Here is a 24,333-nt window from a genome sequence, read left to right on the forward strand (position 1 = left end):
CGCAAGGCGGAGGCGGGTGGGCGGAGCAGGTCGCAATGAGTGGCGGAGGGACGGAGACCCCTGTGGGTTGTGAGGCCACCCCGGGCGGCGGCGATAAGAAGAAGGATTCGCTGGGGACCGCGGGCTCGCCAGCGCATTTCATTATCAAGGGTACGGAGTGGTAGGGCTATCGCTGTGGTGGAGCCCGGCGCTACTCCACTTCCCTAGCGGCGCCCTCTGACCCGGGGCCGCTCCCCAGGGCGCCCCCCCTAGCTCCCGGCGGCCTCGCGTTCGTGGGAGGTGCGGGAGTCGTGGCCAGGGCCGGCCCGGTTTCCTACGCCAGGTGCCTTCCAGTAACAACCAACCAACCCAATCCTTCTTTCTTTTTCAAAAAAGCCGCGGACGTGTGTCGTGGGCCCCGCCTCTTCTCCCCTTTCCCTAGCCGGGGACCTTGGAGCGCGGAGCTGCTTTGGACGCTGCCTCATGACCGTGCTATAATGCTTACGGAGGAATCGAGCTTGGGAGTCAGGAAGGGCCTACGCCCCCCTGCAGATTGCTTAGGAGTTGGGTGACTAGGTGGTCCGCTTTACCTACTCTGCCTCTGTCTGCTCCTGGTCCATGCAAGGAGTAAATGAGATAACATATATGAAAGCATTTTAAAACATTAAAGCGCCATACACGTGTACAGATGTCCATTTGTCTGCTTTGCGCTGGGAGAAGGTTACATACCGGATTCTCACAGAACCTGAATACCTGGTTCCCAAAGCTCACAACAGCCCCGTCTTCCTGTAGCAGGATCTTTGCCAGTTAGATGCTGCACTTTCTGATTCTCATCCTTTTTTTTTTTTTTTTAAGTTTTTATCCTTATCCTTTTTTTTTTTTTTTTAAAGATTCTGTTCACTTATTTGACAGAGACAGAGACAGCCAGCGAGAGAGGGTACACAAGCAGGGGGAGTGGGAGAGGAAGAAGCAGGCTCATAGCGGAGGAGCCTGATGTGGGGCTCGATCCCATAATGCCAGGATCACGCCCTGAACCAAAGGCAGATGCTTAACCGCTGTGCCACCCAGGCGCCCCATATCCTTATCCTTTCTTAACCCTATGCTGATCCCATCTGTTCCAATATCTTGCAGCGTTGAAGCCCTTGTAGGATGCCAGAGTCCTTCGGTTGCTGCCTATTTCATTTTACCCTTTTTTGTCGGGATTGTAGACAGCTCCAGCACAGCTGGCTGTGGCTATTTTTAGACTTCAGGTTGTCTCTTAAATCTGGTTAGGAGTGTGGGAGTGGTGCCTGAGTGTTAGGACTAAATTATAAATGTTTATATGTGCTATCGTAAGTGAACTGCTACTTAAAAATGTTTTTAATTGCAGTGAAATACATGTGACATACAATTTATCTTCACCATTTTTAAGTGTACAGTTCAGTGGCATTAATACATCCACATTGTTGTGCAACTATTACCACCACTTAATCTCCATAACTTTTCATCCTCCCATATTGAAACTCATGGTACCAGTGAATCACTAACTCAACATCCCCCCTTCCCTCTTGTCTCTGGCAACCACCATTCTGCTTTCTGTTTCTGTATGTGACTACTCTAGGTAATTCATATTCATGAAATCATACAGTATTTGCCGTTTTGTGACTGGCTTATTTCACTATGCATAATGTCCTGAAGGTTTATCCATGTTGTGGCATGTGTCAGTTTCTTTCCCTTTAAAAGCTAAATAATATTCCACTGTATGTATAAACCACATTTTCCATATCCGTTCATCTTTGAATGGACCCTTGGGTTACTTGCACCTTTTGGTTATTGTGAATAATGCTGCTGTGACCATAGGTATGCAATTATCTGTTTGAGTCGTTGCTTTCAGTTCTTTCCAGCGTATGTATACCCGAGCTGGAATCTCTGGATCAAATGATAATTCTATTTTTAATCTTTAATTGCCTTCAATAATCGCTGCACTGTTTTACGGTCTCACTCACAATGCGCAAGGGCTCCAGTTCTCTATATCCTCACCAACACTTGCTATTTTGTGTCTTTGGCAGTGGCCCTCCTAATGGGTATGAAGTTCTGTCTTGTAGTTTTTTTTTTTTTTTTAAAGATTTTATTTTATTTATTTGACAGAGAATAGAGACAGCCAGTGAGAGAGGGAACACAAGCAGGGGGAGTGGGAGAGGAAGAAGCAGGCTCACAGCGGAGGAACCTGATGTGGGGCTCGATCCCATAACGCCGGGATCACGCCCTGAGCCGAAGGCAGACGCTTAACCGCTGTGCCACCCAGGCGCCCCGTCTTGTTGTTTTAATTTGCATTTTCCTAATGATCAGTGATGTTGAGCATCTTTTTATGTGCTTATTGGCCATTTGTGTATCTTCTTTGGAGAAATGTCTATTCAAGTCCTTTGCCCGTTTTTCAATCAGGTGGTTTTTTGTGTTGCATTGTAGGACTTCTCTATATAGTCTGGATATTAACCCTCTTGCTCATGGATGATTTGCATATATTTTCTCCCATCCCGTGAGTTGCCTTTTCACCCTGTTGATTGTATCCTTTGATGCATAGTTCTATTTTCATGTATTTTTTTTTGAAAAAGATAATTCAAGGAAGGTTTTTCAAGTTAATTGAAAACTGAGTTTTAATTAAAAATATGTCTAGAATTTCCTTGGCTTTTTTTATGGAACCATTCACTCTTCATTCTGAAAATCTGTTTTTAGTTCATCCTTATTTAAAGACCATCGGCTGTGAACAGATCATTGTTGAATTTTATTGCCAGAGTCTCGTGAAAGGGAAACATAAATAAATGATTTCAGTACTTGTGCCCTGGGTTTTTAAGGGTTTCTGGCCCATGGTTTGGGTGTTAGGAGGTAAGGACTGGGAAACAGGAAGGGCTTCTTGGACACCGGAGTCTCTGATCTGAGTCTTGAAGAATCAGGTGTTAACAGTTAAAAGAGGGCAAGGCTCTTTTGGACTGAGTTTGGAACAGCATGAGCAAAGGTGTGGAGGCCTCAAACAGCATGGCATGTTTGGGAAACTACATATATTGCTACAGTATGACTCTGAGAGAGGTGGAGTTTGGTGAAAATCAGACCATAGAAGACTTCTTACTTTTTTAAGGGGATTGGACTTTTTTTTGAATGGCAGGAAACCGTCCAGCAGTAAGTATGAGAATCATGTGGTTTGATTTGTATTTTAAATAAAGCACTCAGGCACATAACCATGTTTGTGAATTTGTCTAATTGCTAAAATGAATTTGTAACTCCAGAGTCAATACTGATAGTGCTTTCATGGTCATTCCCACATGCATAGACTAGAGAAAAATTTGAGTCTCTCTACATGTTCAGTTGAGACTGAACAAGGCAATGCCCTGCTTTTTGTTTTAGCTCTTATACTATAAATAAGTGTCCGTTTTGCTTTTTATTTAGTGCCATATTTTTCACATTTTTGTGCTTTTTGATGGTGATTTTGCTTTTTAAAATGATCCCCAAGGTGTATAGTGCTGAGTTTTCCCTCAGCACAAAAAAGCTGTGGTGTGCCTTACAGAGAAAATAACTGTGTTAAAGTTAGAGTGCTGTTTGGTGCGAGGTAAATGTTGATCAGTCAACAATCCAGAAAAAAGAAGGATATTCACCAGTTTGTGTTAGGCCATTCTGGAATGTGCCAAAGTAACATTTATAGTGTGTGATGAAGTGATGGGAATGCAGCTAACTTTGTGGATTCCTGAGATGGTTGAGAGAGTATAGTGGACAACATTTTTGTGAAGCTGAAAGCCAAAGAAATTCATGGTCAGTTGGGTAAGGACAGGAAAATGTTAAACCCTTCTGGCCTAGGGCTGGCCGCACTTTCAGAGGTGGTGCGGTATGAAAAATGTTCGACTTCACACTCAGGTGAAGTAGGTTATGCGGGTAAAAATAACTGGTAAGTGTTATACGGGAGAAACTGTTACACTGGAAGAGCAGATTTTGGAATGCTGAGACTGGCATGTTTTACAAGGATGTTGGTAAACAAACCTGTGCGATACAAATGGCATTTCGATCTGACAGAAATGTGCGGAGAGGGCTGCAGGAACCTAAGCCTGTATTTCCTCTAGAAGCAATAGCTCAGTACTTCCTAGTTCAGTGTTCGAGGCAACTTTATAAACATTATTGCAAATGACAAGAACTCTGTGGAGTGGGTGACGGAGAGGTGTGACTGTGTTCGAATAGTGCCAGTGAGACAAGCAGGGATGGAAGAGAGGGAATGGATCTAGAAGTAGTGAGGAAGAGTAACATATGTTTGGTGATGGAAGGGATGTTATCAGAAGAAATTGCAGTAAATTGTTCCATATATTACATTAAAAGGCCTGGAAATTCAGGGCCAGAGGAGAAAATTCTTTTATTAGATAAAGAGAGATCTACACTTGACCGTCCCTCCTTGTTCCATAGCCACACGGCATATTGATCTTCCGGTTAAAGTGCTTATCTCTGTCTTTTGTGTGAAAGGATATTTGTCCAGCTCCCACATTAGAGTATGAGCTGTTGGAGGACAAAAGATTATATCAAACCACAAAAGAATGCTTTGCAGGTAGTAAGGTTAGGGTTGAATTTAAGTGAGTATCTGTAGCTTGCATTTACGCTCTCAGACTTGGGGAATTTGTAGTCCTTGGGACTTCTGCATTTTAATGTGCTTGCTTTGTTGTTATAATGTTATAACAAGACTAGTTGCTTAATTTCTGTAGTCATGTGTATTTTCTCCCCAGGTCTTTACTCTTTTAAATTTGGGGGCACAGTCAGGGTTTTAGAAGTAATCATTATCCACTTCTAAACAGAACTGAATTCTCTCCCCAAAGGCCAAGTAAGTTCTCATTATATCAGGCTGCAGAAGACCTCCCCAAATAACAAAGCTTAATGGCTTCTTCATCACATAGAGAAATGCATGTTAACTCATATGTCTTCTGTGGATTAAATAATTTGGTCTCTGGGGCGCCTGGGTGGCACAGCGGTTAAGCGTCTGCCTTCGGCTCAGGGCGTGATCCCGGAGTTGTGGGATCGAGCCCCGCGTCAGGCTCCTCCGCTGTGAGCCTGCTTCTTCCTCTCCCACTCCCCCTGCTTGTGTTCCCTCTCTCGCTGGCTGTCTCTATCTCTGTCGAATAAATAAATAAAATCTTTAAAAAAAAATAATTTGGTCTCTGAGATACTCATTGGAAGAGAGATACAGTTTCAGGACAATATAGTTAGTAGTATGCTAGAAGTAATTGCTCCAGGTGCTTTCGGAACATAAAGTAGGGGCATTCCTTGAAAACTAGGAGGAAGCTGAATAGAAGGAATGAAAATCTCAAGGAAGTGTGATGTCTGAGCAGTTTTGAAGGAAGAGCAGAGATTGGGGAAGGGCTCCAGAGCATGGACTATGGCAAGGACTCATGAGGAGCATGATGTATTTGGAAAACTGCAAGTTCAGAATTGCTAATGAGGGGGAGAGGAGGCTGGAGCCAGACATGGAGGACCGGATATGGCCACTAGGAGGCTTGAACCTCAGCCTGTTAGCCAATTGTGTTTCAGAGACACTGGTGTTTATTGAAATGTGAACAGATACTCTTTGCCACATAGGTTCTCTTATCAAAAAAAATCCATAAATTTCTGCATACTGTAGCCCTCACTTGGGTGTTAATAATTGATATAAGTAAACTATAGGCTCCCAGATAAGGTATTTACCCAGATGAGGTAAAGGAACGTGTCTAACTTGATTTTATCTCATGTTTCCCAAACCTAACTAAGCATAGAACTTTTTTTTTTTTTTAATGAACTCCTATTATTTTCTTACAGAAGTGTTCTGGATAATGAATGAATTATTGAAGGACTTAAATAGAAGTAATACTTTTCTTTTTATATATTTTTACTTAACATTTCCCAATATGTAGCCTATTAAAACTCCTTGAATAGAGAATGGAAACACTGCCCCATTGCATGTCCGCAAAAATAAAAAATTAGAGGAACAGGTTATGTCAGTAAATGAACTTGAATGTTACATGTTCTTATTTGGAGATTTAATTTCCTCCAGGAGTTTTGAGGTTTACCTCTTAAACTATATAGTTGTTACAAAGTAGGATGAATAGGATGGCTTACCAAAAACAGTTTAAAATTCACAACTTTTTCCCTCAATGTTAGCTTTTTCAGACTTAACAAAAAGTACAGAGACCTGTAATGCACACTCACCACCCACCTTAATAAATAAACATTAAAAGCCCACTGGGTACTTTGCTCTAATTGCATTGCTCTCCCTCCTCCCTAAAGGTAAGCACTGTCTTGGTTTTGCTATTTATTGTTCTCATGCATTTCTTTCTAGTTTTATTGCTACTGTATGTGTCCCAACAGGAAGTGTCTTTTTGCATATTTTTTAAGTTTATATAAAATGGCTTTATCCTTCTAAAACTTGCTTTTTTGTTGAGCATTGTATTTGTGGAATTTATCCGTGCTAGCAGATGTAACCCTTGTGTATTCATTTCTACCTGCTGATTTATAGTATTCCATTGTATGAGTATGTTTAGATTGTTTCCTTTTTTTCTTCTTTTGACATTATACTCTTGCTGTCGTAAAACATTTATAAATGTCTTTCATTTGTGTAAGAGTTTTTCTGGAGCAACACATAGGCATGAAATTGCTGGGTATACATGTCTGGAGCTTTTTCAGATATTGCCAAATTGCTCTCAGGAGTACTTATATCAATTTACTGGCCGTGGATGAGATTTCCTCTCAATCCAAGTCTAAACTAGATTTTGACCTACATCTATTCATGGGAATTGGGAAGAGTAAAACAAGCTAGAGATACTAGAGATTGCGCCACCCAGCGTGGATTAACTCTGAATTTCATTTTGTCTTTATAGACCTTGGAGAAATTCATTCAAGGCTTTTAGATCACAGACCAGTTGTTCAAGGAGAAACCCGTTATTTTGTGAAAGAATTTGAAGTGAGTATTTAAAACTTGTTTTGTAAAGATACTGCCCTAATTGTTAGTATGTTAATGTACAGAAGGGGACTTCTCTAGTTTTAAAATCTCTGATTTCCATTCGTGTGTTCATAAAATAGGCAAAGCAAAACTCATTCAGAGGCATTAGCATTCCTGGAAGGAGCATAAGACTAGGCAGCAGGAGACTTGCGCTCAAGTGCTGGGGCCTACTCTGGAGTATTCACTACCTGTTGGTCTCAGTTTTCTTCATCTGTAAAATGAGATATAGTGAAAAAAAGATTTTAAAGACTGATGTGTATAGGTCTTCCAGATCCATTTTCTGTATTTTTTTCTCAGTTGGAGCATGAGCACCCACCCAAAGTCCTCAGGTTAAAACATGAGACTCATCCTTGGCTGTTCTTACCCAGTTGGGTCCCACTTTCAGTGACCATTTCTTTTGGCTGTTACTCATAAATCTCCATCCCTTCTGATTTGTGTGCCTGCTTCACCAGCCCAGTCAAATCTAGTCCTTACCATGCTGCCAGAGTGCTCTTAACGTTATTTCACTTTTTAAAACCCTTTAATGATATTGCTGTCTACGGGATGAAGTCCAGGCATCATCCTTCTGTAGGCCCCTACCTTGCTGGCTTTACTGTCCACCGCTCAGCATTTCATGCTGTCCTCCAGCAATACCGATGCACCAGCCTGGCATCCTGTTTCATATAACTGCTGTTTTACACATGTATCATTGGTTCATTGTGCATTCAACAGTAACGTCCTGAGCTACTGTCAGATAGATGGTAAATGGTGTTGCACAAGACAATTTCATGATTCTCTGTAAGTTGGGGTGCTATTTTCAGATAAGACTCCAACCAAACAGGAAGTCTAAACCTGCCAAAAGGAAAGAACCTTTTCATAAATCCTTTAAAACTACAGAAAGCCTGTAGCCCGGAGCACTCAAGATGAGGGACAGACCTGCAGCATCAGATACATTTCTGAGTTCAACAGACTTTTACTTAAAATCTATGTAATACCTAGTTCACAGCATGGGTGTAAAGATTAAAGGTTACATGTGCACACAATACATGTGTCTGTATGTGTATATCTTAGAATATTACCTGGTATCTAAGAATAAATGTTAGCTGTCTTCATCATCATTACTGTTTGGTGGGATACAGATAATCTGGGACACACAGAATATTATCCAGAGATGATTCCCTTATCATGATATATGAAGATTATTACCAGTTCCTTAGTGAGAATAAAGTCTGGGGGTAGCATGGTTGGGTTCTGTGCTTAAGAGTCTTTCAAGGCTAAAATCAAGGTATTGGTCAGACATTGTTCTTATTTGAAACTCAGAGTCCAGTTCTTTTCCCTGGTACAGTGAAGTTCCCATTTCCTTATTTGCTGTCAGCCAGGGGCCCCTCTGAACTCCTAGAGGCCACTCACATTCCTTGGCAGGTGGCCCCTACCATCTTCAAAGCCATAAATTGGGGGCACCTGGTTGGCTCAGTTGGTAGAGCATGTGACTCTTGATCTCAGGGTTGTAAGTTTTAGCCCCACAGATGTACTTAAAAGAAACCAGAAAAACAAAAACAAAACCGTAAGTCAGTCTCACTGACGTGGAGTCCCTCCCTCTTACGCTTGCTAGGAAGAGTCTGGACTCTGTAAAGGACTCCCCTGATTAAGTCAGGGCCACTGAAGATCATCTCCCTTTCTTAAAGTTAGCTGATTTGGGACCTTAATAAATCTGTGGAATATATATACAGTAGCACTAGGTTAGGGTTTGACTGAATAACTGAGAGGAGGTGTGTGTACACCAGGGGTAGGGGTCTTAAGAGCCATCTTAGATTTTTGCCTACCATAAGCTCTTGTAAATACGTGATATTTTCTTGTTATTTGTTTGTTGCTTGTCTTCATTAGAATAGAGGTACTGTAAGAGTCAGGACTCTTCATTGTATAAAAATGCCTTATTCTCCATTGTATTAAAAATGCCTAAACCAGGGGTGCCTGGGTGGCTCAGTCAATTAAATGTCTGACTCTTGATTTTGGCTCAGGTCATGATCAGGTTGTGAGATCAAGCCCTGTATCATTCTCCACATTCAGTGGGGAGTCTGCTTGTGATTCTCTCTCTGCCCCCTCACATGCATACACACTCTCATAAATAAACAAATCTTTTTTAAAAATGCCTAAACCAATGTCTGATGCATTACAGGTGCCTAATATGATTCAAAAGAACAAGCAGCAGAGCCTTGACTAAAACTGAGTTTCCTGATGTCTGCTGATGTCATAAGTCATCTTTTTCATCAGAGTGAAAAGTTACACATTGCTAATTAGTGGCTGAGTTATCCCTAGAATATGTGTCATTGTACTTACATCAGTGTTCTTTAAATAATGTAGATGGTTTCTGTGAAAGGGCCATCTATACAAGTGAAGCTGAGTGTTGAGTGGCAAATGAAAGAAGTGTTACATTTATGCAGTTGATTATCTTATGTTCAAGAGCTCACTTCCTGTAGGAGCCAACACCTCTTTTAACTGGGATAGAAGATAGTTGCCAAGAGAAGATGGGCTTGTGTTTGAGAGGAAAGGAATTACCTGCGTTCCACATCCTGAAGCCTTCCAAGGTCTTTTTGGAAAGGAAGCTATGTTGAGGAGTGGAAAAAGAACATGGGTCTTGGAGCTTGATGTCTCTGCATTCAAATCCTGCCCCCCTTACCAGCTATAATTACCTGCTTTACTAAAGCTTAAGGTGCCTACGTAATAATGGAGCGATAATATATACTGTGCATTATTTGTGAGGATTGAATGGTATGTTATTTTAAAAAATTCCTGACATATAGGTGTTAGATGAATATTGTTAACTGTTATTATTAATAATGAGAAAGATGGTAGCAAGTATAGTCAAATAAAAATGTTTTCATTCAGAATTTGCAATAATTTGAACTAGATTGGGTTCCATTTTAGGGAAGATAGAGATTTGCTAAGCAAATGACATGATCATTATATTAGAAAAATGTTTACTAGAGAGTAAAATGATCACACCAGGTGTGATAGAAACAAGCTTATTTTGTAAGTGTCTAAAGCAGTTGTTTTGTGTGAGGCATAATGTCAGGAACCAGTGCTGTACTGGTGAAGAAGACAGACACAGACCCACCCTTCATGAAGCACTCTCACATTGTCATTAAAGACTGGCCTCTGAAGGACTCAAAAATATCTTGTCAGCTAAGTGAAAGTGGTTATCTTCAACTAAGTGTAACATAACTCCTTTAAATTTTTTAAAAAATTTATTTGAGAGAACACAAGTGAGCAGGGGGTGGGGGGAACAACAGAGGGTGGGGGGAACAACAGAGGAGGGGGACAAGCAGACTCTGTGCTGAGCGCAGTGCCCCATGCGGGGCCTGACCTCAGGACGTGGAGATCATGACCTGAGCTGAAACTAAGAGTGGCATGCACAACTGTCTGAGCCACCCAGGCGCCCCAACTCCTTTTCTTGTCGCATACCTGATCCAGGCTTTTTCCATGATAACCTCCTTAGTTGGTCTTCCTGAGGGTTTAGAATAGCGTGGAAATTCTGCTGTATCAGGTTCAACTACCTTGTCTGTGTACTGTGTTCTGACATTTCCCCTCAAATTAGAAGAAAAAAGCTGAAAGCATTTTAGAGGCTTTTGATTTGAATATATATCTGCATTATTTACAGCTCTTTTGTATCTTGGTCCAAACAATAACATCCTCTGATTCGTCCCCAGATGGCGTGGTTGGGCAGAGAGGAATGGTGAAGCAGAGTTACTAGGACTTTCTAGAACTTTAAATCTCTCTTGCATTTAAATGTAGTTCACTTAAGAAAGCCTGACTAGTATTTCATACTAAAGTTGTTTATAGTTTCTATATTTCAAAAAGTTAATGCACAGGGGAACAATCATCTTTTTCTTTATAAAATTTTATTTCTAGAAGAGGGGAGTAAATGCCACATGGTGGCAGCATTACTTAAATTATTGAAGTTCTATTATATTTAAGCTCTCTTTTTGTGTTTGTTAGTATTTCTAGACAGTTGACTTTCTTCCGACTTTAGTGTAGATCTTTTATATCATTGATTCCAGTGCACAGAGATCTCAGTGGGACCCTTTCAGTTGCTACAGAGATGTCATGGCCTCTCCATGTGGAACAGTTAGCATTTCTGGAGTGCTTTTGGGGTATATGGTATTGTACAAGTTTCTTATTTCTTTCTTTCCTTTTTTTTTTTTTTTTTTTTTTTTTTTTTTTTTAGTTTCATAAGTCTTTTAATGGAAAAACTTTTGTTATTGAATCCTAGTTGACCCACAATGTTACATTCCTTTCAGGTGTACAACATAGTAATTCAGCAAATCTATATACATTATGTTGTGCTCCCACAAGTGTAGCTACCGTCTGTCACCATACATGCTATTACAATATCATTAATTATATTCCCTGGGCTGTACCTTTTATCCCCATGACCTGTTTATTTATTTCATTAACTGGAAGCTTATGTCTTCCACTGCCCTTCACCCATTTTTCCCATCCCCCCCACCTCTTTCCCTCTCGTTGCTTATTTCATTTTTAGCAAATTTTATTCTTCGAATCCTTTATTGAATAGTCACTGATTACCTAGGTATATCAGTAAGGAATGTGTTTAGTTATTAGTAACAGATACCTGAAAAACAGTGACTTTTTAACAAGTATTTATTTTTCTCTCAATACCCAGAGCCTAGGGCCGGAGTCAGCTTTTTCTTCTAACTTTGCCTTTGCCTCCCTGGAATGTTGCTCCTATCCTTATGCTTACAAGGTAGCTTTGGGAGCTCTAACCATGACATCTGCATTTCATGTAACAAAAAAAGAAGGCAGATGAGAAATAGCAAACAGTCTCTGTACAGGCACATTTACTGCTCCAAATAATACTTGGGGATTGATAGGAAGAAAGGAGAATGGATCCAGAACTAATGCAAGGAGATATATAAAAATAAATAAGAAACAATCTACCTCCAGGAGGTTTATAGTCTAGGGGGAAAAAAGACATATAAACAATAAATTTTAATGGTGGAATTTTTATGATAAAATAAGCGCAAAGCACTTGAGATCTCAAGAGGAAACAACTCCAGAAGGAACTCCCAACAGAGCCGGGAGGAAAATTTTCATGGAGGGGGTGGTAATTTGCACTAAAGAAAGAAAAATGGATGTCAGCCGTAGGAAAAAAAAAAAAGTGGAGAAAATGATTAAAATTAGAGTCCAGGGGCGCCTGGGTAGCGCAGTCGTTGGGAGGCTGCCTTCGGCTCAGGGCGTGATCCTGGCATTCCGGGATCGAGTCCCACATCGGGCTCCTCCGCTGGGAGCCTGCTTCTTCCTCTCCCACTCCCCTGCTGTGTTCCCTCTCTCGCTGGCTGTCTTTCTGTCACATAAATAAATAAAATCTTTAAAAAAAAAAAGATTTAAAATTAGAGTCCAAAAAAGAAAAAATTATTCAAATAAGTACAGTAATTACAGAGTCGCGAGAGATTGTATCCATGAGTTTGAATGTGGGTTGAATTGATGAAGAGAAAATCTCTTAAAAGGCAGGACAAAACTGGAATTTTACTTGACATCCTGATCTCTCCTTTTTGTTTAGATTATTAGAGTAACTGTCAGATTATTAAATATCAGGATAAAGTCTGTCCCATGTAGCATGTAATAGACACACACACAATATCGTTTTAAATCTTTTGGGACTGACTGTGTAGTGATTTAAAGAAAATTTTTAAATTATTGTATTGGTCTTTCATTTCCTTTCTAATGCTGTCAAATTATATCTTAAGTATAAATATTTTAGTAACTGTACTAATATTAATAATTGGTAGCATTTTGTTTAGAGGGAGAAGTGAGTGCAAGTAGGGGGGAAGGGATAGGGGAATCTCAAGCAGGCTCTACGCTCAGTGCAGAGCCCGACAGGGGGCTCAGTCTCAAGACCCTGAGCTGAAATTAAGAGTTGGACACTTAACCAACTGAGCCACCCGGGTGTCCCCATTGGTAGCATATTTAAGCGCATAGTGGCAGGTACTGTTTTAAGTACATTACATGAGCGACTTGTTATTACTTTTAACTTAAAAATTAACTGTATATGTAATTTTATGGGGTGTTACACATCAGAAACCAAACTTCATTAGTGCTAAGAGTTGTTCTGAGAATTTATGCCCCAGAATATATGTGTGTGTGTGTGTGTTTGTATATATATATATGTATATATATATACACACACAAAATTAAATGGAGGAGCTCCTGGGTGGCTCAGTTGGTTAAGCAGCCAACTCTTGGTTTCAGCTGAGGTCATGAGATCAGGGTCCTGGAATCAAGCCCCGTGTCGGGCTTCCCACTCAGTGGAGAGTCTTCTTCTCTCCTCCTCCCTCTCCCTCTGCTCCTCCTGCATGCTGTCTCTCTCTCTCAAATAAATAAGTCTTTTAAAAAAATAAATAAATGGATGTTAATTTACAGTCTTCCTTTTGTAATAAGTGTCATTAGTACACCTGTTGGTCAAAATATCAGCATAAAAACAAGCACATACCAGACGGTAAGTTTAAGGGCAGAGACTGTTTCTAACATCCTGTCTTATATAACTCCATCATTGGGCCTATTTGTTGCTTAAATGAATGAAGCTACAAATTCCCTTTTTACAATGTAAGACAACCAGTTTGCCTGCTAGAAGAAATAACCCTCTAAATAAGTGGTTCTTTCTTAATTTTGTTTTATTGAAGTATAATTGACACACGTTACATTAGTTTCAAGTCTACACATAGTAATTCAACAAGTCTATATGTTATGCTATGCTCACCACAGGTATAGCTACCATTCGTCACCATACAGTGCTTTACAATGCCATTGACTATATTCCCTGTGCTCTTTATCCTTGAGACTTATTCATTCCATAAGTGGAAGCCTGTACTTGTTACCCCCTTCATTCATTTTGCCCATCCCCCCCCACCCTCCCCTTTGGCAGCTATCTCTTTGTTTTCTGTACTCATGGGTTTATTTCTGCTTTTTGTTTGTTTTGTTGTTTTTTTTTTTTTTTTGGTTCTACATACAAGTGAAATCATATGGTATTTGTCCTTTTTTTTTTTTTTTTGAATGATTGATTTGGTGGCAGGGAGGGACAGAGGGAGAAGGAGAGAATCCTCAAGTAGTCTCCCCAGCGAGCATGGAGCCCCATGGGGGGCTCAGTCTCATGACCCTGAGATCATGACGTGAGCCAAAATCAAGAGTCTGATGCTAAACCAACTGAGCCACCCAGGCGCCCCTGTTCTTTTCTGTCTGACTTATTTCACTTAGCATAGTACCTGCTAGGTTCATCCATGTTGTTGCAGATGGCAAGATCTTATCCTATTTTATGGCCGAGTAATATTCCTGTGTGTGTGTGTGTGTGTGTGTGTGTGTGTACACACATCTCATGTCTTCTGTATCCATTCATCTATTAATGGACACTTTGGTTGCTTCCATATCTTAGCTATTGTAAATAATGCTGCAGTAAACATAGGGGTGTGTGTATCTTTTCAAAAATAGTGTTTTCATTTTTTGTGGGTAAATACCCAGTAGTGGAATTACTGAATTGTATGTTATTTCTATTTTCAACTTTTTGAGGAACCTCCGTACTGTTTTCCACAGTGGTTGTACCAATTTGCATTCCCACCAACAGTATGTAAGCTTTCCTTTTTTCCATGTCCTTGCCAACACTTGGTGTTTCTTGTCTTCTTGATTGTAGCCATTCTGACAGGTGTGAGGTGATATCTCATTGTGGTTTTGATTTGCATTTTCCTGTTGATGAGTGATGTTGAGCATTTTTTCATGTGTCTATTGGCTGTATGTCTCAAAAAAAAAAAAGGCTATTTGGGTCCTCTGCCCATGTTTTAATTGGATTATTTGGTTTTTGGTGTTAAATTGTGTAAGTTCTTTATATATTTTGGATATTAATGCCTTATCAGGTATATCATTTGCAAATATCTTCTCCCATTCAGTAGGTTATCTTTTCATTTTGTTGATAGTTCCCTTTGCTGTGCAGAAGCTTTTTACTTTGGTGTAGTCCCATAGCTTATTTTTGCTTTTGTTGCTTTTGCCTAAGGCCAATATTAAAGAGATCACTGCCTGTGTTTTCTGCTAGGTTTTTTAGGTTTCAGGTCTCACATTTAGGTCTTCAATCCATTTTGAGTTTATTTTTGTGTACAGTGTCAGAAAGTGGTCCATTTTTATTCTTTTGCACGTGGCTGTCCAGTTTCCCCAGCACCATTTATTGAAGAGACTATCTTTTTGTCATTGCATATTCTTGCCTCCTTTGTGAAAGCTTAATTGAACATATAAGCGTGGGTTTATTTCTGGGCTCTCTATTCTGTTCCATTGATCTATGTGTGTATTTTTGTACCAGTACCATACTGTTTTGATTACTACAGCTTTGTAGCATATCTTGAAATCTGGGATTATGATACCTACAGCTTAGTTTTTCTTTCTCAAGACTGCTTTGGCTATTCAGGGTCTTTTGTGGTTCCATGTAAATTTTAGTATTATTTGTTCTGTTTCTGAAAAATGCTATTGGTGTTTTGATAGGGATTCTTAACTTTAGTAGGTCATCATCTTCTTGGAGAATTTTTTTTCTCCCAGAAAAATATGTAAAGGACATATATATTCAATTTGAGTACAATTTCAGGGGCATTCTGGAATCCCAATGCCCATCCATGGACCCTAGAGTAAGACCTATACTCTGAATAGAACTGCAGAACTCCCCTCTCTGTTCTTAGTTGTCTTTATATTTGAATTGAGAGACCACTCCTTTGCATCTTGATAAAGAAAAAATGTACCATAAGGAATGCAATAATCTCTTTTGTCTTGATTCATTCAGATTCCAGTGCTGTGGGGGGGAAGGTGGCAGCAGCTATGACATAGTTGGTTTTTTCTCTTCAGTCTGTTTACAGAGATGGAGCAACTAGGGTAGCAAAACCAAGCAACATCAGTAATAAAACCAGGGGACAAGGTATCCCCCAAATACCAAATGACCACATCACCAACAGCTAAAAAGCTTCTGTGGAATCAGAAACTAGAGGAAGATGTGGAAGAACGGCCAAGGGTCTTGTGAAGCCTTGAATGCTAGAAAACCTCAAAATTACCATCAGGAATGCTTGAAGGGCCATTCTGAGGGGAAAGCAGAAGAGGGGACTTCACAGGCTCTAATTTCTGAGTGAGCAGTAGCAGACCATAGGAAAGTCTAAAAGCAAAACACCCTTCTAGAACAAGGCCCTGCACCTTAGAGAAACTAAAGGAGATTGAGTACTTTGTTGAACAGCAGAAAAAGTGAGTTCTAGAACTTTGAAGTTGGAAAGGCTGTCCTGACCACACCTCCCTTCTAAAAATAGAAGAAAACTAATTTCACTTAAAAGTAAGCAGGAGTCAAATCCCATAACAATAATGTCCTTTAAGTCAATGAGTGTAAGTATGACCACAAAAAAGATAAAAACTGTATGTAACCTAATATTTTAAAATGAGCTTGGGAAACATAAGAAAATTATTAGAAGTGAGGAAAGAATGGTATAAATCAGGATCAGAAAAACTCAAAATTGATAGGCTAAAACAGAAATGGAAAAAATGGAAGGTGAAAAATTCAGGAAAAAGAAGTTTTAAAAATTATTTCAGGAATGAAAACTGAAAAGAACTCAAGAGTGAATAAACACAATGGATAGTCCTTATGTAAAATTTAAAGGACATAGCAAAAGAGATGAAAAGAATTCAAGAGAAAGGAGTAGTTATTGATAGTAAATACAGAAGATGTAATACTATATATGCCTGATAATCAGTCTCTAGAGAAGAAAGCCAAAGCAATATAATAGAACAAATGTGAAAACTAAAATTTAAGAAAACTTTCTTGAAATAAAATACTAGTGAAATTTTATGGAATGACACACTGCTGTCAGGGAAAATTAACCCAGAACAGCCTACACTGAGAAATTTTTTAATCTATTGGATTTTATAGGAAAAAAAAAATTCTTTGGGCATTTAGACAAAATGGCTAAGTCTTTTATTAGGGGAAGAAAATCTGATTGTTAACAGATTTATCTGTCTTATGCCAGAAGACAATGGATTTGAACAGCCAGGGATTTTATGTCTAGCCTAACTGACCCCCTGCTATGGGACCACAAATCCACTGTTGCTGGGTCATGCAGGACTCTGCAGATATTGTTCAAATAAGCCTTTCCTGAGGAACCTATTATGTAGTCAACAGAGTGAGTTTCAGATGACCAGAATGATTGGCAAGACTTCTACCTAACAACAGTTGATAAGCATTAAATATATATTTACTTACAGAACTAAGACTGAATGGCAGTTGTAAGGGAGAGAGTGTAACATGCAGCGGCTACTTTCTGACAGTGCAGAGTCGGTCTATCAGAAAGTGGAGGCGGTGGGAAGGATATATGAAAAATAGAATATCATCTCCTGTTGCCTTATAAATACTAACTGGGAGTAAAAGGATACTGTTTCACATTGGATCCTGAAGGAACCCAGAGAAGGAGATGATCCTAATAGTAATATTGCTTATCGTAGGGAACCAGTAGATAGTAACCAAACGGTGGAGACCAAGGGTATTATATAAAGTATTAATATAAACATAGCCATGAGAACACAAATGCCAGATTCTTCTCAGTACTGAAAGAGATAGCAAAAGAGAGAGAACAAATAGACCACATGACTACACGGGAAAAGATTATATGTAGTTGTGTGTGTGCATTTATGAGTTTCCCTCATAAAGTGAAATAAGAATAGTCTGTATATCATGTTTCCATTTAAGAAGGAAGGAATTGGAGATATACTTACACATACATATGAATAAATATGATGGGAGAACAAAGGCAAAGAGAAAAAATTAAATTTCCTTACAACCTATAGCCCATTGACAAATCTTTGAGACAGGCAGAGTGACCTTCTTCTCGGAACTCAACTGCCTCCATGTTAATACTTTGCTAAGAGCAAAAGGCAGCCTTAGCTTTATATTAGCCTGACCTCCAGGATCCTGTAAGTCTCCTTTAACGTATAAAAATTCCTTTGGAAACTTCCTTTTCTCTACCCCTATATCTCTTTATACATTAGCAATCATCCTCCAAGCATGTGGCCCTCTGATAAGTGTCTGAAGGGTCTCATGACTAAGGGTTTACGAGACAGTAGTAAGTGACCTTTTCCTCATAACAGCTAGCCCCTGAAGGTCCTGGAAACCTTGCTTCCAAATTCCTTAGAGGAAGATGTCTGTGGTCATACCACCCTGAACATGCCTGATCTCAAATTCCTTAGAGGCTTAGGCTATCCCTAACCTCCTCCCAACTTAAAAGTATATAATCAATCAATCCTCACAACCCCAGTGCAGCTCTTTCTGCCCACTGGTTCTATCCCCATGATTTAATAAAACCACCTTTTTGCACTGAAGACACTTAATTCTTTCTTGACCATTCACTCCGAATCCCAGCATTTTTGCATTGAGTACATCCACATACACATTTATATATGCTTGTGTATATATAGAGATCTATATATATATACACACACACGTATGTATGTGGATGTATATCCTTCTACTTAAGATAGTGGTAGGATAAAGTTTTAAAATAATTACCTAAAGAGAGAGTTAGGAAGGAATACAATGCAAAGGACATGGATAGAGCTAGACTTTTTTAAATGTATATATATTTTTTATAGATGTAATTTTGGAGACGTAAATATTTTACATAAAAGAAAATTAAGTTTTAAGGAACAATCCCTAAAAATCAAGTAAAATGTAAAAAAGCAAACCTGTGTTTCTGGATGGTGGCATTGCTATGCAGAGAGAAACTGTTCCAAGTAACTTTAAAACACAGCAGTTTGTACATTTCTGGTGGAATATCCCTTCAGAACAGCAGCAGCAACAACAGCAAACAAACCCTTAAGCTGTTTTCAGCAATCATTTTGTTGAAGCTAGTGTCATCATTGTCATTTGAGTGAAGTGGAGATAAAGCAGATGAGTAGTTCTGTTGGTGTTTTGAGAACTACAAAGAAACGGTAATTAAAAACCTTATTCTTAATTTGTGAGTATGAACTTAAAATGTATCTTTTAAAAAGCACATAACCTATTTTGTAGCCTTGTCCACTGAAAGGCCTAGAAATAATGACTGACCCAGTAGCAGTGAATACCCCTAGTGATCATTCTCTAAATACCATTTCTAAATATTAGTGGTGTTTAGAGACCTGTTGATTCCAAGTCTGAGTCCAGAAATGTATGGGGTGAGCCTGGAGCACGCAGTTCTGTCAGAAAGCAAAACGGCTACTTAAAGACATAGAATTTTGTCTGAAACATTGCAGAGCCAACTTGACTGGGCTCCCACTGGACAAAGATAGGACAGTTTGAACACCAGTAAGGAAAAATACTGTAATGGCTTGAAAACTTCAAATATGTTAATTCTCTGAGTCATAGGAATGCGCAGAAACAAACAGAAACCTTTAGAGAATACTAGGGAACCAAATCATTATTTTTAAAACTGTTAAATAAGAGGAAATAATCAAGTGTTTTATTTTGCCTTTCACATGTAAGCATTCCTCAGAGTAACCCAGTAGTTGAGGGGAAATTTCTCTTTACAGAGGTATTCCTGCTGATAAACAAAGGCGGAATGCTACCAACATCCTGCTGAAAGTACAGAGCTCACCTCTGAAATATCCTTGCAAACAAAAAAACAAAACCCTGAATCTGATGAAGCCTCTAGTTCTAACTACTAATTTACAGGAAAGAGAACAGACAAAGGGATATGTTAAATTACACCACGGGGATTTATTCAGCCAAATAACAGACTGTGGGAAACTACAGAACAGATGACTCACTTTTTTTCAACAAATTGCAAAGAAAAAAGTGATGGAGGGGAAATCTATAGATTAAAAAAGATTTATGAAACATATTAACCATTTTCAGTATATAAGTTTTACTTCAATTTTGGTTTAAACAGGGATTAAAAAGAACATTAATGGGACGTTTGAGGAATGGGAATACTACCTTGATATTTAATAGTATTAAAGAATTATTATTGAGTGAGTGTGTGTGTGTGTGTGTGTATGTGTGTAGAGAAGGGGACAGAGAGGTGGTCTTACTGTATTTTTTTTTTTTTTATAAGAGGAGTCTTTGTTTTTTAAATATGTTGAAATGATGTGCTGTTTGGGATTTGCTTTAAAAGAATCTAGGATTGTGGGCAGGAGAACGTATGCAGTATTACAGAGGGAACAAAATAAGCCGGGAGAGTTGAGAATTGTTGATTGGTGATAAGTACGGGACTCACTTTTGATTCTTTCTCAACCTTTGTATAACTTTTTCATTTTTACTACGGAAAGAATTACGGTAAAAATCTGGCCATAGTGATGTAGGAAAGACATTAGGGTTCGAAGCCAACGGCCAAGAAGGAATTCTTGAGATGTCTTTGGTGCAAAAAGGTGATTTTATGAAAGCACAGGGACAGGACCTGTGGGCAGAAAGAGCTGCACCGGGGTCATGAGGAGTGGCCCATTATATACTTTCAAGTTGGGAAGGGGGTTAAGAACAGCGTAAGTCTCTAAGGAATTTTGGAAGCAAAGTTTCCAGGACCGTGAGAGGGCTAGCTATTGTTGGGAAAAGGTCATTTATTACCATCTAATAGAACCTTAGTCATGAGACCCTTCAGATGTATATTGGTGGGCCATGTGGTTGGGGGATGATTGCCAACATGTATCTTGGGGGTTTAGAGATAAAGGAAATTTCTGAAGGAATTTTTCGCTTTAAAGTAGACTTAGAGGATCCTGGTGGGGTTGGGGGGAGTGTCAGGCTAGGATTGCCTTTTGCCCTTAGCAAAGTATTAATGTTGAGGCAGTTGAGTCCCTAGAGGAATGTCACTCTGCCTGTTTCAAGGACTTGTCAGTGGGCTCTAGGTAGTAAGGAAATTTAATAATTTTTATTCTGCCTTTGTTTCCCACATCAATAGCTGCTCCATAAGAATGGCTCAGAACGAAATAAAAACCTCAGTAATACAACTAACTTATTATTACCCTACAACCAAGTTTACCACCCTTCTTTTTTAAATAAACTTTTTATTTTGTATCAATTTTAGACTGACAGTAAAGTTGTTAAGGTAGTATAAATAGTTTTCGTGTACCCCTCACTCAATCTTTCTCCCTATTGATGTCTTATATAATAGGTAAAAACTAAGAAACTACCATTGATACATTACTATTGATGAATACCAGACTTTATTTGGGTTTCACCAGTTTTTCCATTATGGTCCTCTTTTTGTTCTGGGACCTAATCCAGGGTACCACACTGCATTTACTTGACTGTCTTTCCGGTCTTCTTTGGCATGTGACAGTTCTCTTTCTTTGTTTTTCATGACCTTTACGGTCTTGAATACTGGCCAGTAGCCTGTAGAATGTCCCCCAGTCTGGGTTTGTCTGATGTTTTTCTTAAGATTAGGCTGGGGTTATGGGTTTTGGGGAAGTGCCCTTGTCACATTACATCAGAGGGTACATGTTATCACTATGACATCACTGATGATGTCAACCTTCATTGTCTTCACTGTGAAGTCAATGTTTTTTGCTTTCCCTACTCTGTTCTTTGGAAGCAAGTCACTAAATCTGGCCTACCCTCAAGTGTAGTTTGTGGGGGCGGGGTAGTGTTAAAGTCCGCTTTCTGAAGGGGGAGTGTGTGTCAGGGGTCCTCAAGACCACATCCAGGGTCAGTGATTGACTAATAGATATTAGCATATGGTCATACTGATTGGTAGGCTTTATTACAGCAGAAGGATACGGAGCAAAATCAGCAAAGGGAACAGGAGCATGACGAAGATTTTTGAGGAAACCAGGCTGAAGCTTCCAAGAATCTTTAGTGGAGTCACACAGGATGTACAACATTTCCCTAGCAATGAGCTGTTAAAACACAGGTGAAATGCCTGCTGGAGAAGCTCACCTGAGTCTAGGAGTTCAGGGATTTTATTGGCAGTTGGTCAGGTAGGCAGTCTGTGCCTGGCTTGTATCAAAATTCCAGACTCCCAGAAGAAAAGATGTGTCTTATCATTTATAGAAAGTTTTATACCAGTGTAGGAAACTATTTACTGGGTAAGTTCCCAGCCCCTGGCCAAAGGCCAACCTTGCAAGCAGGCCTTTCTCAGGAGAGTGGGCAGTGTAAACTCTTTTCTGTATAGGGAAGTATCTACATGTTGTTACCTTTACTGCACATTTTTGAGAAAATGGAATTAGATTTAAAAACAGCATAATAATGGGAGTTATTATTATGTGTTTGATGTAACAACACATCCTAAAAATTAAAATTAGATCAAGGGTGTCTAATTTCCTTGCTGTACAGAATGAAATACGTGGCAATCTAGGCCTCTTTTTGTTCGTTTAGTGTTTCTCATGCCCACTTAAACATTGCTATAAAAATATTACTCATATTGCAACTTTTGAAGCATTTCATAATAAAAAAAATGCCTCCAGGTTGTGACCTCATTTATTGCCAAATAATTGGAAGAAAGCTGTGTAAATTTCATTAATAAGCAATAACATAACAACCGAAACCTGGCTGGAAATCCCAGAAAGTAATTACTGAGATTTAAGACACAGTATGTATTAGTAATTTACTTTCTTTTAATAGGAAAAACGTGGTCTTCGAGAAATGCGAGTTCTTGAAAATTTGAAGAATATGATCCACGAAACAAATGAACATACTCTTCCCAAATGTAGAGAAATCATGCAGGACAACTTAAACCAAGTTCTCCAGAGATGTAAGCCAGCGTTGGTTTTTATATATGTGTGTGTGTGTGTGTGTATATATATATATATACTGTTTTATTTCAGACGAGATCAGGCGCATTCAGGGTGGTATGGCCATAGACTTGTTTTATTTCAAATGAATGCTATTCCAAAATGTATTTCCTTCAGTATTTTGCTAGTAGGTGGAGAGAGAATTCTTAACTGAAACACATAAATTGGAAGCCCCGCCACAGAGAACATTGACTGTTTCGTGATTAATGTACGTTGCCGTTGATGGTGAGAGCATTAATCTCCAAAGTGAGCTGTGTGCATCTGGGGAGCACAAGACAATCAGTCCTTTTAAGATGTGAGAAAATTGCAGCATTTTTTACCTTTTTTGTTCTTTTAATTATCCGTAAGAAGTTTGTTAACTAGGAGTTAGGATACGAAATGAAGCTTCTTTTTCAAACAGGATACTAGAGTTTTTAAGTGTTTTAAAAAATAATCCTGTCATAAATGTTTGTATCTTATAACTGGTTTTACTCAGGGCTTTTCCTTAGATCTATATTGACAGTATTTAGCTTATCCAAAGATAGATAATGCTGGTAACTGAAAAAATATCTTTCGGGGGCAAAAAGAGAAAACAAAACTAGCCAGTAATATAATGATCTGTGAAGGAAAGCAGCCTGGAGATTTGGTTAATAACTGAATTAAGCAAGTCTTTGTATTCAAGTCCAAGTTAGTCTTGTGTACTCTAATACCTTTAGGAGCTTGGAGAGAATGAATGCCCGAAGATTATGTTTGTTTCTTTGAGTGGAATAGTTTTAGAAAGTCTAAAATTGACTGTAGGCTTTTGCATTTTACTACAGACATCCCTTGTTTGTTTGTACCATCACTTCCTTAACCCTGACAAACATTCTAGATCATACGAAAAGTAAAACTTGAATTATTATTAATGAGAATACTTATGAATGCATTTGAGATGTACCTATAACTTTCCTTTTCTACACTTTCAGTATATAAAAATAAATTGGTAAAAATCTATGAATGGTTATTTTGACTGACTTCATTCTTGGGCTAATGTTACTTCTCATTTGAGGACTAGCCTCTTAAAAGTAGAGTCTTCACAATGAAATAGAAAAGTATTACTGCTAAAATGGGATTCAGGCTATACATGTATCCCGAAAGGAAGAACGGAAACACGTAAAATACAAAATTGATAGTTAAGGTTTAAGATGTCTGGACTTACCCTGCATGTAATTAGCTCCATGAACCTAAGAAACGGCTTTTGGAAGTGTTTTCCTGCCAGAAGCAGGAAAGGCTTCTTCAGTAGGCTTCTGCCCAGGTATTTTCTGCTAAGTATTATGAGCATGGGTAGAATGGAGATGATTATCTGCTTTAGTTTTAAAGATTTGCCTGGGCCCAACTGTCGTTCCTGGGGAATTTCACATTTAAAACTCTGCCATTTTAAGTCCGAGTGCTGGCTTGTTTATTTTCAATGCTAATTGATCAGGAAGTTGTACAAAATCATGCAAGCAAGCTTATAGGGAAGATACTGGAATATATTCTGACCTAAGCATTTTACAAGCCTAGGGATGAGTTGGGTTTTGTTTTGTGCCTCTTAGCACCATGGCCACATTTATCTCTTCCTGAGCATGGTGGAGAGCTGTGTGTTCAGAACTCTGCAGGTGTGGCCCTAA

At 39.1% G+C, this 24,333-nt stretch overlaps 1 protein-coding gene across 1 annotated transcript in view; it reads left to right on the plus strand.

Annotated features, from left to right (window-relative positions):
• The window catches only part of BLOC1S5 (biogenesis of lysosomal organelles complex 1 subunit 5), a 44,254-nt gene continuing 19,921 nt past the window's right edge, over positions 1-24,333 (plus strand). Inside the window, exons 1-3 of the mRNA XM_002915027.4 lie at positions 1-150; positions 6,834-6,916; positions 22,536-22,665. Of these exons, the coding sequence (XP_002915073.1) occupies positions 36-150; positions 6,834-6,916; positions 22,536-22,665 (328 nt within the window). The 5' untranslated portion in view covers positions 1-35. The remainder of the gene's footprint in view (positions 151-6,833; positions 6,917-22,535; positions 22,666-24,333) is intronic.

Source organism: Ailuropoda melanoleuca, chromosome 5, assembly GCF_002007445.2.
Source record: "Ailuropoda melanoleuca isolate Jingjing chromosome 5, ASM200744v2, whole genome shotgun sequence".
In the NCBI taxonomy this organism is placed as follows: domain Eukaryota; kingdom Metazoa; phylum Chordata; class Mammalia; order Carnivora; family Ursidae; genus Ailuropoda; species Ailuropoda melanoleuca.